This window comes from Simochromis diagramma, unplaced genomic scaffold (assembly GCF_900408965.1).
Source record: "Simochromis diagramma unplaced genomic scaffold, fSimDia1.1 OVJJ01000216.1, whole genome shotgun sequence".
NCBI classification, from domain to species: domain Eukaryota; kingdom Metazoa; phylum Chordata; class Actinopteri; order Cichliformes; family Cichlidae; genus Simochromis; species Simochromis diagramma.
This window is the reverse complement of record NW_024386883.1, coordinates 3,306,469-3,320,943: the sequence shown is the minus strand read 5'-3', so window position 1 is coordinate 3,320,943 and position 14,475 is coordinate 3,306,469. Positions and strand designations below refer to the sequence as shown.

General features: G+C 38.3%; 1 protein-coding gene across 1 annotated transcript; it reads left to right on the top strand.

Annotated features, from left to right (window-relative positions):
- The first annotated feature begins 299 nt into the window (after positions 1 to 299).
- Positions 300 to 11,331, top strand: LOC120734322 (complement factor B-like). Its single transcript, XM_040033081.1, has 18 exons — positions 300 to 431; positions 1,195 to 1,401; positions 1,486 to 1,671; positions 2,014 to 2,190; positions 2,532 to 2,618; positions 4,704 to 4,843; positions 5,623 to 5,767; positions 5,860 to 5,985; positions 6,137 to 6,235; positions 6,432 to 6,566; positions 8,164 to 8,270; positions 8,662 to 8,791; positions 8,912 to 9,050; positions 9,160 to 9,233; positions 9,931 to 10,031; positions 10,125 to 10,254; positions 10,377 to 10,426; positions 10,924 to 11,331. Exons 1-18 carry the CDS (start codon positions 374 to 376, stop codon positions 11,095 to 11,097), a joined length of 2,265 nt encoding a protein of 754 aa, XP_039889015.1. The 5' UTR covers positions 300 to 373; the 3' UTR covers positions 11,098 to 11,331.
- Positions 11,332 to 14,475: the final 3,144 nt, after the last annotated feature.

Sequence of the window (14,475 nt, the reverse complement as noted above, 5' to 3'; positions counted from 1 at the left end):
TTGCTACTGGTTGTATTTATTTATGTATTTAATTGAGATGCTCAGCACGTAATAAAAGTAAAGCGAAGTTTGCAAATAATAACTACTGTAAATAGCGTCCCAGCTCACATTGTAATTAATATATTAGATAAGAGATCTTTGCGTAATTCTAAATAAGTTATCAGTTGAGAAGGATTTATGTAAATGTAGAAATTGTTTGAGTGTTTTCTGTGATAAACATGTATTGATCCTCTTTTATGGGTCATAAAGTTAATAAGTACCAGGATGGTCTTTGTCCACTCCCAGTTTAAACATCACTCTCTATTCCGAAATAAATCAGCCACTTCTGCAATATACTCTCATTTTTAAACTGTCCCCCAGTTTAAGCTTCAAGATGGGATTTTCTATCCACTGGAGTCGGCTTGCAGCGCTTTTATGTGCACTTTGGATGGGTAAGATACTTTTATTTTAGATAAAAAATTATATACAGTTTTGAATTTCCAGTAATGTTTTTGTTGTTTATTTAGGTTTATGCATTGTATAAGGTTTAGTATTCATAACATAGATATAAAAACTGATCAATTTTCAAATATATTTATTTATTAACTAATATATAACTGAATATTACACAAATGTCCTTCTATCCATCAGGTTTTAGAGACTTCTATGCTTATTTTTCTTAAGGTACAATAGTTTTATGTTCTTAAAACTATGTTATGTTCTTAATTTGAGGTAGTTATATTGCCAAGAATAAAATAAATAAAATAAAATCATTATCAAGTAGCAACATCATCAAATGTGATTATAGTGAATTTTAAAGTTGTTGTTTGTTTTTTTTTCAGAAAATAAAAGTCTGTTCTAAATTTTGTTCATCGTCTATTTATGGAAATAAAGAAATAATGTTGTGTTAAATATAAAATATCAGACTTTTTGCATTTTTACACATTAAAACATAACAATTTAAATTCTTGTAATACAAACAATACTTCGCAAAGGTAAGTAAAACAATGTATAAACCCTTCGTGATGATAAGATTTTAATAAAATAATAAAATGGTGATTTTAATAAAAGAACATTTATACATTGCATACTGTGCACTTTAAAAAAGGCAAGTTTTCAATTTTACACTACTTTAGTAATTGTGTAGTGGTACGTATGTAAGTGTATGATATACTTAAATTGTAGCCTCTGAGAACTGTGGACTTTTTTTTTCAGGAGCTGGTGTTCGATGTGATTGCCCTGAGAGTAATTTGCAAATGCAAGGAGGGAATTACACACTGAGTAACAACCTGGAGAGAGGCAGCATGTTGGTATACCACTGTCCTGAGGGCTACTATCCATACCCAGCAATAATCCGCTTGTGTCAGGCTAATAACTCCTGGAGACCAAAACCCAAAAGATTTCCAGCTCAGAGATGCAGGCGTGAGTGGCAAAGATGTTTCTCCCTTGCCTCACACTGCCTGATAACAACATAGTAACTGAGGGTCCTTTTGTTTTGTTTCACAGTGATTGAATGCCCAGACCCCAATGTGCTGGAGTACGGAAATGTCTCCCCCCCTCAGGAGAAGTACTATGTGGACAACGAGACCACGTATGAGTGCTACTCTGGATACACAATGCGAGGCTCAACCACACGCGCGTGCTTAAAAAATGGGAAGTGGAGCGGCTCCACTCCAATCTGCAGCCGTGACTGTGAGTCCCGAACAGCAATGATTAAAACTTGATCATTGCTGTTCCAGCTTTCTAGATTTCATTCTTGTATTTAAAAAAAAAAAATACAATTTATTATGTATTTTTAGACAGACTGAAATTGACATTTTATACCTTTAGATTTGACAGCTGTTAAAACACACAGTATGATGAATGTAAGGTTTTTGTTGTAACCCCATGACGGTCTTTTCTTGAGTAGATGCTTGCATTCAGGCCTTCCATTGTGTTTGTAGACTCCCTCTCTTCCTTTGTTTTCAGCTTTTACAGAAACCCACATTTTAGGGTTTTTTAATGACCTTTGTGTTTTTTTATTTCTTACCAAAGCTGGGGATCATTGTGCTAATCCTGGTATCCCACCTGGTGCCTCAAGAGTGGGGAATATTTTTGGAATTGATGACACGGTGAGATACACCTGCAATGGAAACCTGTTTTTGGTGGGCTCCAGTGAACGAGTGTGTCAGGAGAATGGCGAGTGGTCTGGCAATGAGCCAGCATGCTACTGTAAGAATGACACAAACACATACTGTTTACACTCTGTGCCATCATCTTAGCCACTCTTTGCTCTTTTAAATGTTCTGGTTGTATGATATATACTGTTTCCCTTTGGAGGCCTTAATGGTGGGAAGCCAGTGTGGGATCACGTCCTGCTGTGACTTAGTCACTGGTTAAGCAAATAGGATCTGCAGATGTGTGCTGACCATCTAAATATCACGTGTCCAGTGACAATATGATCCCTCACCAGCTTCTTATCTATAAATGTTTCCTGAAACTCCTGAGAGTCACCTTGTTATAAAGTCTTTCTTTAGTATAATTGTTATATATCACAAACGTATTCCTTGCAGATAAACACACCTTCGACACACCACTGGAGGTTTCAAAGGCATTTGGCAATTCAATTAAAGAGAGCCTGACCATATCAGAGTCCACAGGTAAGTTATTGATCAACAACTACATACTCTCACTGGACACTATATTAGCTACATCTTGCTAGTACCATTCTGGAGCCCAGGTACAGGATATCTTGAAAAACGTTCAGCAGATAATTTGGTCTATATTCACATGACAGCAAAATGCACATCTGTTGGCTTCAGATGTGAATCATCCCCACATCCCAAATATCCTTTGTTGGGTTGATATCTGGTGACTGGAGACCATTTGAGTTAATTTACTGAAGTCTTTGAGAAACCAGTTTGAGATGATTTGGGCTTTGAGACATGGTGGGTTTCCTGCTGGAAGCAGCCATCAGAAGATGGGTACGCTGTGATTGCAAAGCAGCAGACATGGTAAACAACAATACTTAGGCAGTGGCATTAAAATGTGTTCTGTTTGGCCCATAATTTGTCATGAAAACCATCCCACATCATTGCACAACCACCAGCAGGGTGAATTGCTCATGCTTTCATGGAGTTGTTTACACATCATGAATGTCTTTGCACTATAATCCGAATGTTGCAGCAGAAATCAAGACTCATCGAACCGGGCAAATTTTTTCAAATCTTCTGTTGTCCATTTTTTGTGAGCCTGTATGAATTGTAGTCTCGCACTCCTGCTCTTAGCTGACAGCAGTGACAACCAGAGTGGTCTTCTGTTGATGTGTCAGGCATTCAGAGATGCTCTCCTGCATACTTTTTTTGTAACCAGAGGTGGGAGATGTACTAAAGTAGAATTTCAGGTTTCTGTACTTTACTCAAGTATTTATTTTTCTGGCAACTTCTTACTTTTACTCCCTGGTGTCACAGATACTAGTGTCAGAGTCAGTTTACATCAAGAGTAGCAAAGCCGAATTTGATGCTGAGATTCATTGCCTGAATCCGGCCTTTATATCAACTTTATATTGGAAATATAAATGTTTGTGAAACATCTGCTTACATCTCATTGAACTCAGTTTTGTAAATCCACGAAGAGCAGTAAACATCAGAGGAACAGCAGCAAGTCAGCTGATCGCAGCTTGTACACCAAGAAAATCTACAACTCACAATAAAAATTATACTGAGGTTATTGTTCCCCATGCTGAGTCAGTACAACGGATCTTAGGGTACCACATCCACTGAATCCCACTTTCACCCCTGGCTGTACAAATTTTCCAGTTTAGGTGTGAAGGCAAAGTCACTCTCTAACACACATGTAACAAAAAAAAACCTCTACTTTTTCTCTGCTCATATTTTACATATCTGATTCAAGCTTTAGTTTTTCACTTTTACTTGCGTAAAGAAGTTGATTCAGTACTTCAACTTTTACCAGAGTACTTTTAACACAAATATCTGTACTTCAACTTAAGTATAAATATGCATACTTATGCCACCTCTGGTTGTGACAAGTGGCTATCTGAGTTACTGTTGGCTTCCTATCAGCTCAAAGAAGTCTGTCCATTCATAGGCGGCTGTGGCTACAATGTCAGGGCAGCTGTGGCTACAATGTAGCTTGCCATCACCAGTGTGTGTGTGAATGGGTGGATGACTGGATGTGTAAAGCGCTTTGGGGTCCTCAGGGACTAGTAAAGCGCTATACAAATACAGGCCATTTACAGGCCATTTTTATTCTATGACCTCTGACCCCTGGATATGTCGTTTTTTCTATGCATATTCTAGGAATGGTTGTGTGAGAAAATCCCAGTTGGTCAGCAGTTTCTGATCTACTCAGTCACCTTTCTTCAGTCTGATGCTCGGTTTGAAATTCAGTGGTTCGTCTTGACCACATCTGCATTAGATTCGATTTTTGCTTTAATGAGCAGTTGAACAAGTGTATCTAATAAAGTGATGGGTGCGTTTTGCTGTTTAGGCATATTTAAATAACAATAAAATTACTTGTGGCAATGACTGGGGGTGTTATGAGAGAATTAATCATAGCATAATAATGCATGCTTCTTTGTTGTTAATTCAGCCCAACAAAACGTGCTAATATATGCAAACATATAGTGTAACAGAGTTGCTATCTGTATAATAATTTAACAATGACAGTGTTTATTCAGACTTTTGTTTGTGAGGTGTAAGCTGACAGTATCTTTTGTCATTCAGTTGACACACAGACGGGCAGAAAAATCAGGATTTCAAAAAATGGCACACTTAACATCTACATTGGTGTGGATATTTCTGACAGCATCAGCGAAGATTATGTCAATAAATCCAGAGACGCTGTCGTGAAACTCATCACAACGGTGAGAAACAAACAGCTTTTCTTTCAAAATTTGAGAAAAAAAGTCAAAAGTAGAGTTTTCCAAAATGATATGAAAGCACATTTTACTGGAAGCTTTTTGTTTTTTATGCTGCTACAAAACCTCCTTTTGTGCTATAGCGTGCTGATTTTGCGAACAGTCAGCAACATTGGGCTTGGACTGGAGTTATATTAGGATTGCTTTGCAAATTGCAGGCTCAGTTTGGAGGTCTAACGGTGTGCATAGGGTGAAGCTACAGGCTGCTGTTGAAGGATGCTGGCAACATATTTGCTGAGTCTTTAGAACATTCAATCAGATATTTGATAAAATGACAGGCTGCAGTTTAATTATTCACGTGTCACTGGTTTATTTCTGCCTTTAAATGTGGCACGTGGACCCACAGGCGTACGTGAGTGCGAAGCTTTTTACTCTGACACACTTTAAGGAGTGCATCTTCCATGATGTACACATAACGTACACACTAAATCTCATCCAATCTGGCTGCCACCGCAACGGCCCATTAGAAGTAAATTTCATTATGTATTACAATTCATAACCGTGACTGATGCTTCTTGGCATGAGTCCTTTGGCTGGTTGTCAATGTTCAGCACAGGATACGCTAGCTGCTGATTTATGGACCAATTACTAAACAAAATAACAAACATAAGCAATCTGAAATGTAAGGAGGTGTTGCATTAAGTTTACACGTGTTCACAATGGCGTGACAGAAGTTCATATGCGATCAACCCTTTATGTAACCGATTTCCTTTATGTATCAACAGATTGCCTCCTTTGCCGTGACCCCAAACTACGAAATCATCTTTTTCTCCTCTGAACTCTATGAAATTGTCAACATTATTGACTTTATGGACGGCACTGCCAAACTATCAGATGTCAAAACTAAATTAGAAGAATTTGATGTTGGTGGTGAGTAAAGCGCGTATTGCTATTGTACTCTGTTAGTTTGTTTCTAACAATAAGTTATGTAATGCGCGTTTTGTGCTTCTTCCTGCTCAAAGACAGAAACACGGGAACAAATCTGAACCTTGTCTTTGAGAAATTCTTGGAGAAAATGGCTCTTATAAAGATTCGAGCTGGAGAGAATTTTAAGGAGCATCGTCACGTCGTCATCGTTTTTACAGATGGTATTTCCAGCCTCTTGATTAACTCTGCTGTCAACAATAAGAAATGCTCGTTAACTTCATGTTATCACAATATGGGTTTTTTTTTGGCTCTAATAATATCTAAAAATATCGTTTTTTTTAAAAAAGGTTTTGCCATTGTTTTTCACAACAGGGGCTTATAACTTGGGTGGTTCACCAGCACCCACTGTAGCGAAAATAAAAAACTCAGCATATTTGAACCTGGCAGATGGATCCAGAGACGACTATCTTGGTGAGTTTTCCATCCAATTTGTGCATGTTTCTATTTTTATACAGTGTAATCATTCCAACTTGATCCTTCTTTACAATAACATTTTATTGATACACAACAGTTTCTTGTTCGATGCTCGCTTTAATGCATAGCGTGCTCAATAGCATTCTGTATATATTGTATATAAATAAACATGTTATGCTTCATTCTGCTACAGACATTTATATCTTTGCCATTGGAGATGACATCTTTGATGATGACCTAATGCCCCTCACAGCAGGAACTGGAGGAACCCATTATTTCAGAGTTAAGGACTTAGAAAAACTACAAGACACTTTTGATGAAATGATCAGTAAGTTGTGTTTGAAGTGAAGCATGAACGTCCATCTGTTTGTAGTTCAGCTGTGTGTGTATTTGTGTGTTTGCATTCACTCCAGCATTCATCATCCAGCACTAATAAACACAAGGGAGACAAATGATCATAACTGGAGGCCTGCTTGGTTCTCTCGTTTCCTAAAGTACCTGAGATCAGAGCGATTACTCTTTATCTAGCCTGACACCAGTGATGTAGCCGTGATAGAAATATGATCATGTATCCCGCTGGACCTGTATAATGCAGTTTAATGTAATGTAAAGGGTTTGAGATACTGAAATCCAAACTGAATGCAGCCTAATGTTCATTGTTCAACTTCAGTCTTCACTGCTGCTGCTACCAACTACTACTAACAACAGCAGTACTGATGATAATAATTTATAAAACCAATTTAGAATTGAACAAAATAGCAAAGGGCTTCACAGAACAGATGAAAATGAAATTTTAAAAATTTCAATAAGAAAATAATGATAACAGTCATGAAAAAAACATCTTACTGTGAAACTGCACACTCATTGAGCTGCAGTGTTAATGTGGACTGTATCTTACAAAATATAGATGATGTTGTATTCAAGAAGACTTCAAAATGAGGACCTGCGAGCATAAACTCATTAGGAATGGGCTCACTGTGCTTACATATGCAAGCACAGTTATTATAGTTAACAAATGCTCTCCACAACATAAAAACTAAAATGAAAGCAAACCCACTATGTAAACAGAAATTAAACTTTAATTATTTCAGATTTAAGGACTTAGAAATTAAACTGAATTACAAACAAACACATTAGAAAATACAAAGCCTGGGGAATTTTTCCCATTCCCTTCCATACAAACAAGCTGCTGACCAATGAAAAAATCCAAGTTGCTCCATGTCACTCACAGAAGCTACGTGCAGTTTTACATGCAGTCATATGTGAGTCCATGAACATAAGCAACCTACGACCAGATGATTAATGTAACTATCGTGATGTCAACCACTGGCTTTTTGCATCTTGCAGCTAAGATGTTGATTTTGGGGACTGGAGGGGCAGGTCTGAATGGGAACTCGCACACGCATTGTTTGGTTTTTTTTTGTTTGTTTTTTTTAAACATACTTAATATTTCAATAATAAATTGCAGAGATCAAGACAAAAAGCCTTTTCCCCTGTAAACTTCTACAGCACCACAATTACCCCAATCTGGTGGCCCTCTGATAGAATTTAGGCTTAAAGCACTTCTGAATTGGCACTTTGAAATAAATTTTTCCAATCTGGAGGCTACATCCATGTTGTATGCTTATGCAACCTGTCTGTGCAGCAGGCCACAGTCCCTGTCTGCCTCACGTCCTTTATCATTTTACTCGTAACAAAAAGATCAGCTGTTTCCTGCCTCAGTGATTACCGCGATTACTCGCCCCATCTCCCTGACTATTTTAAATGGTAAGCTAAGTGCCCCTTCTCTTCCGTGCTGAAAGCTGCAAAAGAAATTTAATTGATAAACACATAACAAAAAAATGTATTCCTTGTCTTCTGCTATCTACATGAACAACACTGGATTTTCTATTTTTAATTATCATTCATTTATTGTTTTCATGCAGATGAAGATGAAGTCAAGGGTCTCTGTGGACTTCACAAAGAGTATAAGGATGTCCGCAATGAGCTGAAGAGGAAAATGTATCCATGGATGGTGTTTATTTCTACTCAGGTGAAAGTTTCGCTGTTCCATTTAAACCAGTAGAGTAATGCGACTGAATATATAAATCTCTATCTTTACATGTTTGCTAGTGAACCATCCAAAAACTCGTAGGCATAACTTTGTGCTGAACATTGGGGAGGGGGGAGGGGGGGTCTGTCTCATTAAATAAATAAATCTGAGTAAATTCCCATAACCCCCCTGGAAATTACGCCCCTGCAAAAACTCATAGATTTAATGAATTTTTATTTTTAGGTGAACAGACATCAGATTCATCTACCATGTTGCTATGTTCTCCCTACCAGATGTTTTACATAGTAGATTAATTATGTAAATTAAGCGTGTCTTGCTTCAGTGCATGCAGCAGTCTAAGTATATGATTGTTTTTTATTTCAAATTTTAGGCTGACGGTCACTCGAAGAAATGTATGGGCTCTCTGGTGACACCTGAGTTCGTCCTGACTGCTGCTCACTGCGTGTTTGGTTTTTTGCCTGAAAAAGTCACTGTTGAAATTGATGACGGAGATAACAAAAGTAATGAAAACTTTATCTAAAGATAGCATGATACCCTGTTTTATAAATTTGCTATAGATAAATATGTCTAATGTTTTTGATTGATGATATTAACAATAATACAACTGATTTTTTTTTCAGTTAAAAAAGCAAAAACTTTATTTTATCATCCACTCTACAATGTTACTGCCAAAAAGGATAAAGGCATTAACGAGTTTTATGACTATGATGTGGCTCTGATCCAACTGGAGAAATATGTTGTCATATCCACTGACGTGAGGTAAGAAATTAGGCTATGCAAATTATTCTGTTTGTACTGTACTGATTTACTGATTATTGATAAAACACTTTTTAATGTTTGGAATGTTTGAAATAATACATTTTTTCAGGCCCATTTGCATACCTTGCACCCGGGAGACCAATGCTGCTCTACATTTGGTGGACCAGAGCTGCCAGTCACAAGGTGTGATAACTTTGTCTGTATGCTGTATAGCTTCATCACAGAGCCAAGTCTGTAAAAACAACAAAAGATATAGAATTTTATGTAGAGCTGGGTGATGTTGCCTAAACAGACTGTGAGTTATTGAGCTCAGAGCCACACTGTCCTTATATATTTGTAGAATTAGTTGCAAAGGCAGAATTAGTTGCAACCATTGCAAAGGCAGCAAGATCGCAAGTTTATCACACACAGTTGTGCTGCAGTGTCCAACCACTGTTTTTCTTGTGTTCCCCACAAGGAAAAAAATGTGTATCTCGTGACCAGCGTTTAGAGGAGTTTGCTGGTTCTTGCTCCTTGTATTTGCTTTGGCTGCTCGCAGGATGCAGCAGACAAAGTGATCCAGTGTTTAGGGACTCACTTTGCAAATTTTCACTGACATGCAGATGTTTGCTACACATTTCCATTATTCTTTTTCTTCGTGCTTCTGCTTGTTTTGTTTTTTTCCCTAACTACTACTTATGTGTCTGGTGTGCATTGGCTCCCTGTCTGATGGTTCTTTGTTGCTTTTTAGCTTTTCCCTCTGTTTCATCAGAAAGCTTTGTCTTTTGTTGGGTATACACTGTGAATAGGTGTGCTTTGTTAAAAAAAAAAAAGGTAAAAACTGATGGAACGGGTTGCAGAGTGGCTCACCTGTATTCTTCTGTCTCTCTGTTATCTACAGAGAGACTTCTGTTAAAAAATCACCTCGAAAGACTGAATTTCCTGACAAAGACAAGCAATGTAGTGGACCTGAAAGATGTCCATGCTAAGCTTGGTGATAATGTAAGTTTTACACTTGTGAGCTGTGTTGTGCATGTGTCTTTGGGTATGTAACCACAGGTTCCTTATTCTTCTCCTAAAACCTCTCCGATGTAGAGATATGAATGCATCAAACATGCCGTAGGTGTAGAGGGCATAACGGCTGATACACTGAGAGATGCTGTGACGGATAACTTCATATGCACTGGTGGTCGGGAACCTTTCAGAGATCATATTGCATGTACCGGTAAGTTCCTAATTTTATATCAAATTTTATACTCCAATACAGTGACAGTGGTGCAGATGAGTGACTCGGACTTTGTTTTCTGTTTTTTTTGTATCTCTGTGTGTTTCTATTCATTGGTACAGGTGACTCTGGAGGTGCTGTGTATAAAAACTTTCAACAACGCACAATACAGGTAGGCTGCAATGTACACGGTGCAACCACTGCACTCAAAAGGTTCTGCTGCAGAGCCATTACAAACAGAAAAAACACACATTTTAAATTTGGCTGACATTCCGTGCAAAAGTCCTATTCTGAACAGACAGACATCCAAACAGCAATTTTAGCAAGAAGAGCAGGTAGTGAGCAAAGATTTCCTTGGTTTGGTGGCGTGAGTGGTAGCACATTGGTGAGTTGACAATTTGCAGGACTCAACCCCGTGATTGTCAAGGAGAAAGCAGAAACAGTAAAGCGATAAGTTGTGTACGACCGCTCCATAAGGCTATCTTACATGTGAGGGCAAATCAGTGAAATCTAAATCAGCTACTTTGTTTTGTACATCACAACCAAGTATAACCTTAGGGAATAAATTCACTAAGAAAATAAGTTCATGTCATTTTACCTTGTACATTCTTTTTTAAATAACCAATATTTTAAATAACCAATTGTTTTTTTGTTTTGTTTTTTTGACAGGTCGCATTGGTCAGCTGGGGAAGCCAGAAAGTGTGCACAGCCGGTGGTGTTAGAGAATCAACGCCAAACTCCAGAGACTTTCACATTAATCTCTTCAGAGTTATCCCTTTCCTCAAGGGTGTACTTGGAAGACAAGATATGGACTATGCACCACTTGAGTTTTTGGAAAATTAAACTCTTTGACATGCTGCAATTCGTTTTGGGATTTCTCTTATACAATGTGTGCTCTGTTTAAAACGCTGCCTTGGTTTATTTTTCTAATTGAAGAACATATGATTGAACCCACTGAATCATTCATTTATTCTTTTTGTCACACTGTAAATTCACAGTGAAAACAGGCTTTCACAAAGTCTGTTTTCACTTTTTTACTCAGAATTTTCTGAAATAAAACCAATAATTGAGGTTTGAGCTGTGCTTTGCTATGTTTTGAACAGAAGCTTGTTCAAGATCAGTTCGATCAGGGTAAAAGATATGACCGTATGCAGGAAAGAAATGAACATTTTATTCGACGCACATAGTTCACAACCTGCCAAAACAAACTAACAAACAGACTTTAGCTTCTGTAAACGTTACAGACCCAGGTCACAGTTCATGAACAGGTGCCTGTGTACAAAAGGGTCGATAAGAGAATCTTCACTAATACAGCAGATGGGCATTGCAGTATGGATACCAGGAGAGCGGCTGGGATTAATGAGGAATGGGAGCTGCTGTGTAATGTGACTGTGTATAGATAGTTTTTATATGGGCGCTTCCTGCTGTGGAAGGTAACTCCATTGAAAAGTGCAGAAATGCATTTGTTATGGTTTTAATTTCTAGTTTCAAACACTTAAGTGGCTGCATCATTGTTAGTGATTGGGTTGATCTTTATATACACAGACACATTAACCTCATGCAGTCCCACTGATGCAAATATTATGGATTCAATCGGCAAAACTAAAAAGTGCCTTGCAATCTATTTCACACACACACACACACACACACACACACACACACACACACACACACACACACACTCAGAATACAGACAAAATTAGGACACAACATTTCTGCAATATCAAATATAATGTCAGTGGCGTGTCACACACACACCTGCAAACAGACATACCTGGCCCTTTTTTGAAATAATTAAAAACAACATAATGACAACAGCATAGATGTCAAAATTTTCTATCATTTTCCAAACAGATGCCATGATCACATGATCTTTGACACATCCCATGTAAACAGCTTGAAATCCTAAGGTTTTTATTCAGACTGAAAACTATGCGTATACAGCATATCTGCAAAAAGCCTTTTTGCACCTCCAAAGCTCAACATTTCCCCAAAACTGACATAATGTGTGATACAGATCGCAGGGCCTCTGTACAAATTAGCATGATAATAAAATTATTCCTGACAAGCCTTTAAATCCCGCCTGAACTGTAACGCTCTGTCTATAAAGCCACAATAATAAGAAGGATAGCGCATACACGGTGATGCTGCTTGGTAATAAAATAACAGAGAGCCATTTTTTAATAAGAGAGCCATTTTTTAATAAGCAGGATGCTTTTTGTTTCTTTGCAGATATGGACAGAGATCTATCACACGGCTAGCACACAGTTTGGTTAATGGTAGCGCTTTCCTTCCCTCAAACCCATTTCCAAAACTAGATTAACAAAATGAATGACTAAAAGAATTACTTCAGCTATTTAAAAGGTTTCATCAAAACTCTTTTATGGACACTCAGCTCTGCTGATAGAGCTGTCCGGCTCCCTCAGGTCAGTGACTCAGGGCCCATTTCCAGCTCTCTGTGCGGGCGTACGCAATGCGGACACTTGGTGTGGGCAGCGTGCCAACCTCTGATAATCCAAATTGAATTTAGTGGAAAGTTGAGTTCTTTTGTAGCGTGTAATTAAGTTTTTTTCTTTCTCTTTCCTGCTTAAAGACTGGAATTAACTGAGTTTGACAGTCGTCGTATTTTTACAGCCCGCAAACAAACAAGCTCATTACATTACGAATGATTTGTTGTGGTCAGAGCCAGTTTATGGCTTCAAATCATGTTATTTTAACTACGTGGCTTTGTCTCAGTGAAATGTGCGTTTAGCAGTTCTCTCTGCTAATGCATATTGGCTTCAACATCACAGAACAGAGGTACATTTTCAACATTAATGCTAGGCTTCTTTATGAGGGGGAGTGTCTGCACATGTGTGGTGGTGCTTTGGGCTAGTGATGCACTGGCTTCCCATGGGAATATTCATCTGGTTTCCCTTTAACTAAATGGTAGAGAGGGTGGAGGCAGAGAAAGAGGGAATATGTGAGAGGAAGATTGAGGAAGAGAGGCTTAATTTAATGAAACCCTCTTCTGGTCTCAGATGCTACAAACAAGAAGGAAATTTAAACCAAGGCCCATTCCTTATTGAATCCCTCTTGAGGACCCTATAACCCCTCTGTCTTCTCTTTTATCGTTCAGAGCGTAGGGTAATGCAAACGTCTCGTACTCCTCCTTCAGTTTATACAAAGCTGAGCCCCTGACTGAAATCAGTCTACACCTAAACTGATTAGCTGTGTTTAGATAGCGCATCTTGCATGAGGACAGTACTTTCAGAGCGGCCCCGCTGCCCCCGCCCTGGCTCCTTATTCAAAGCTAGCACACACAATATATTCCTGATGAAGCATCCTGCTGTTTAAACTCTGGCTGATCTGTCTCTCTGCGAGCCTTAAATCAACCTTATGGGCCATTTCAGAAATTACTACCATTAAGAACTGCATACATACACTTTTCCTCCATTTGTGCTCTGAAAAGCGGGTCACGTGCACATGCATCCTTGGCTTCAGTTCATCCTGCTGACTGAATATAAAACTGCAGCGGTAAAAATGCGTCTCAGTAATTTGACATGCTAATGCCTCTGCAATTGAGCTTGTCTACAAAGTTGTGGTTTTTTTCTACCAGTCTTGTTATCTGCAGGTTTCCTGTCTGTAACTGGAAACGGCAACAAATAGCTAGTGGGTCTCTGGCCATGTAGCAATTCACCAACTAGCACCTTTAAAATTCCTGGGCTAGAAACCACAATCTGTATTCAAAAGATGGACATAATCACTGTGACATCACCCAGTGGTTTTGGACTACTTGAAACTAATCTGAAGTTTAAGATTATGAACTTGTTTTTGTTTGTTTTTTTCAAAACAAAGTTATTCCACTTTGAAAAGGGAGGAGTGGTGAGACATGAGCTAACAAGGTAAATATGCATGCACTGTTGTAGATCAGAATAACAGTCTGTACAGAGAGCTGGCACTGAAAGCAGCTACAATCCCTTATGTCTTTAGTGAGTAAAATATATATAACTATTCAAAATGAGTGCTGCACTGAGTATTTGACATGGGGGACCATCAGTTAATTACACAAACGTTCTTAACCACTAAAGAGTGCATGAACAATTCATATAACACACCAGTTTACAACCCACACTGTCTTAAGCAGGAAAATCATCACAACACACAACGATTTGTGATACAAAAATACTTTTAACACTAAACCATTTACAAAGCTACGCCTCTGGGCAGCAAGCTAGTTAT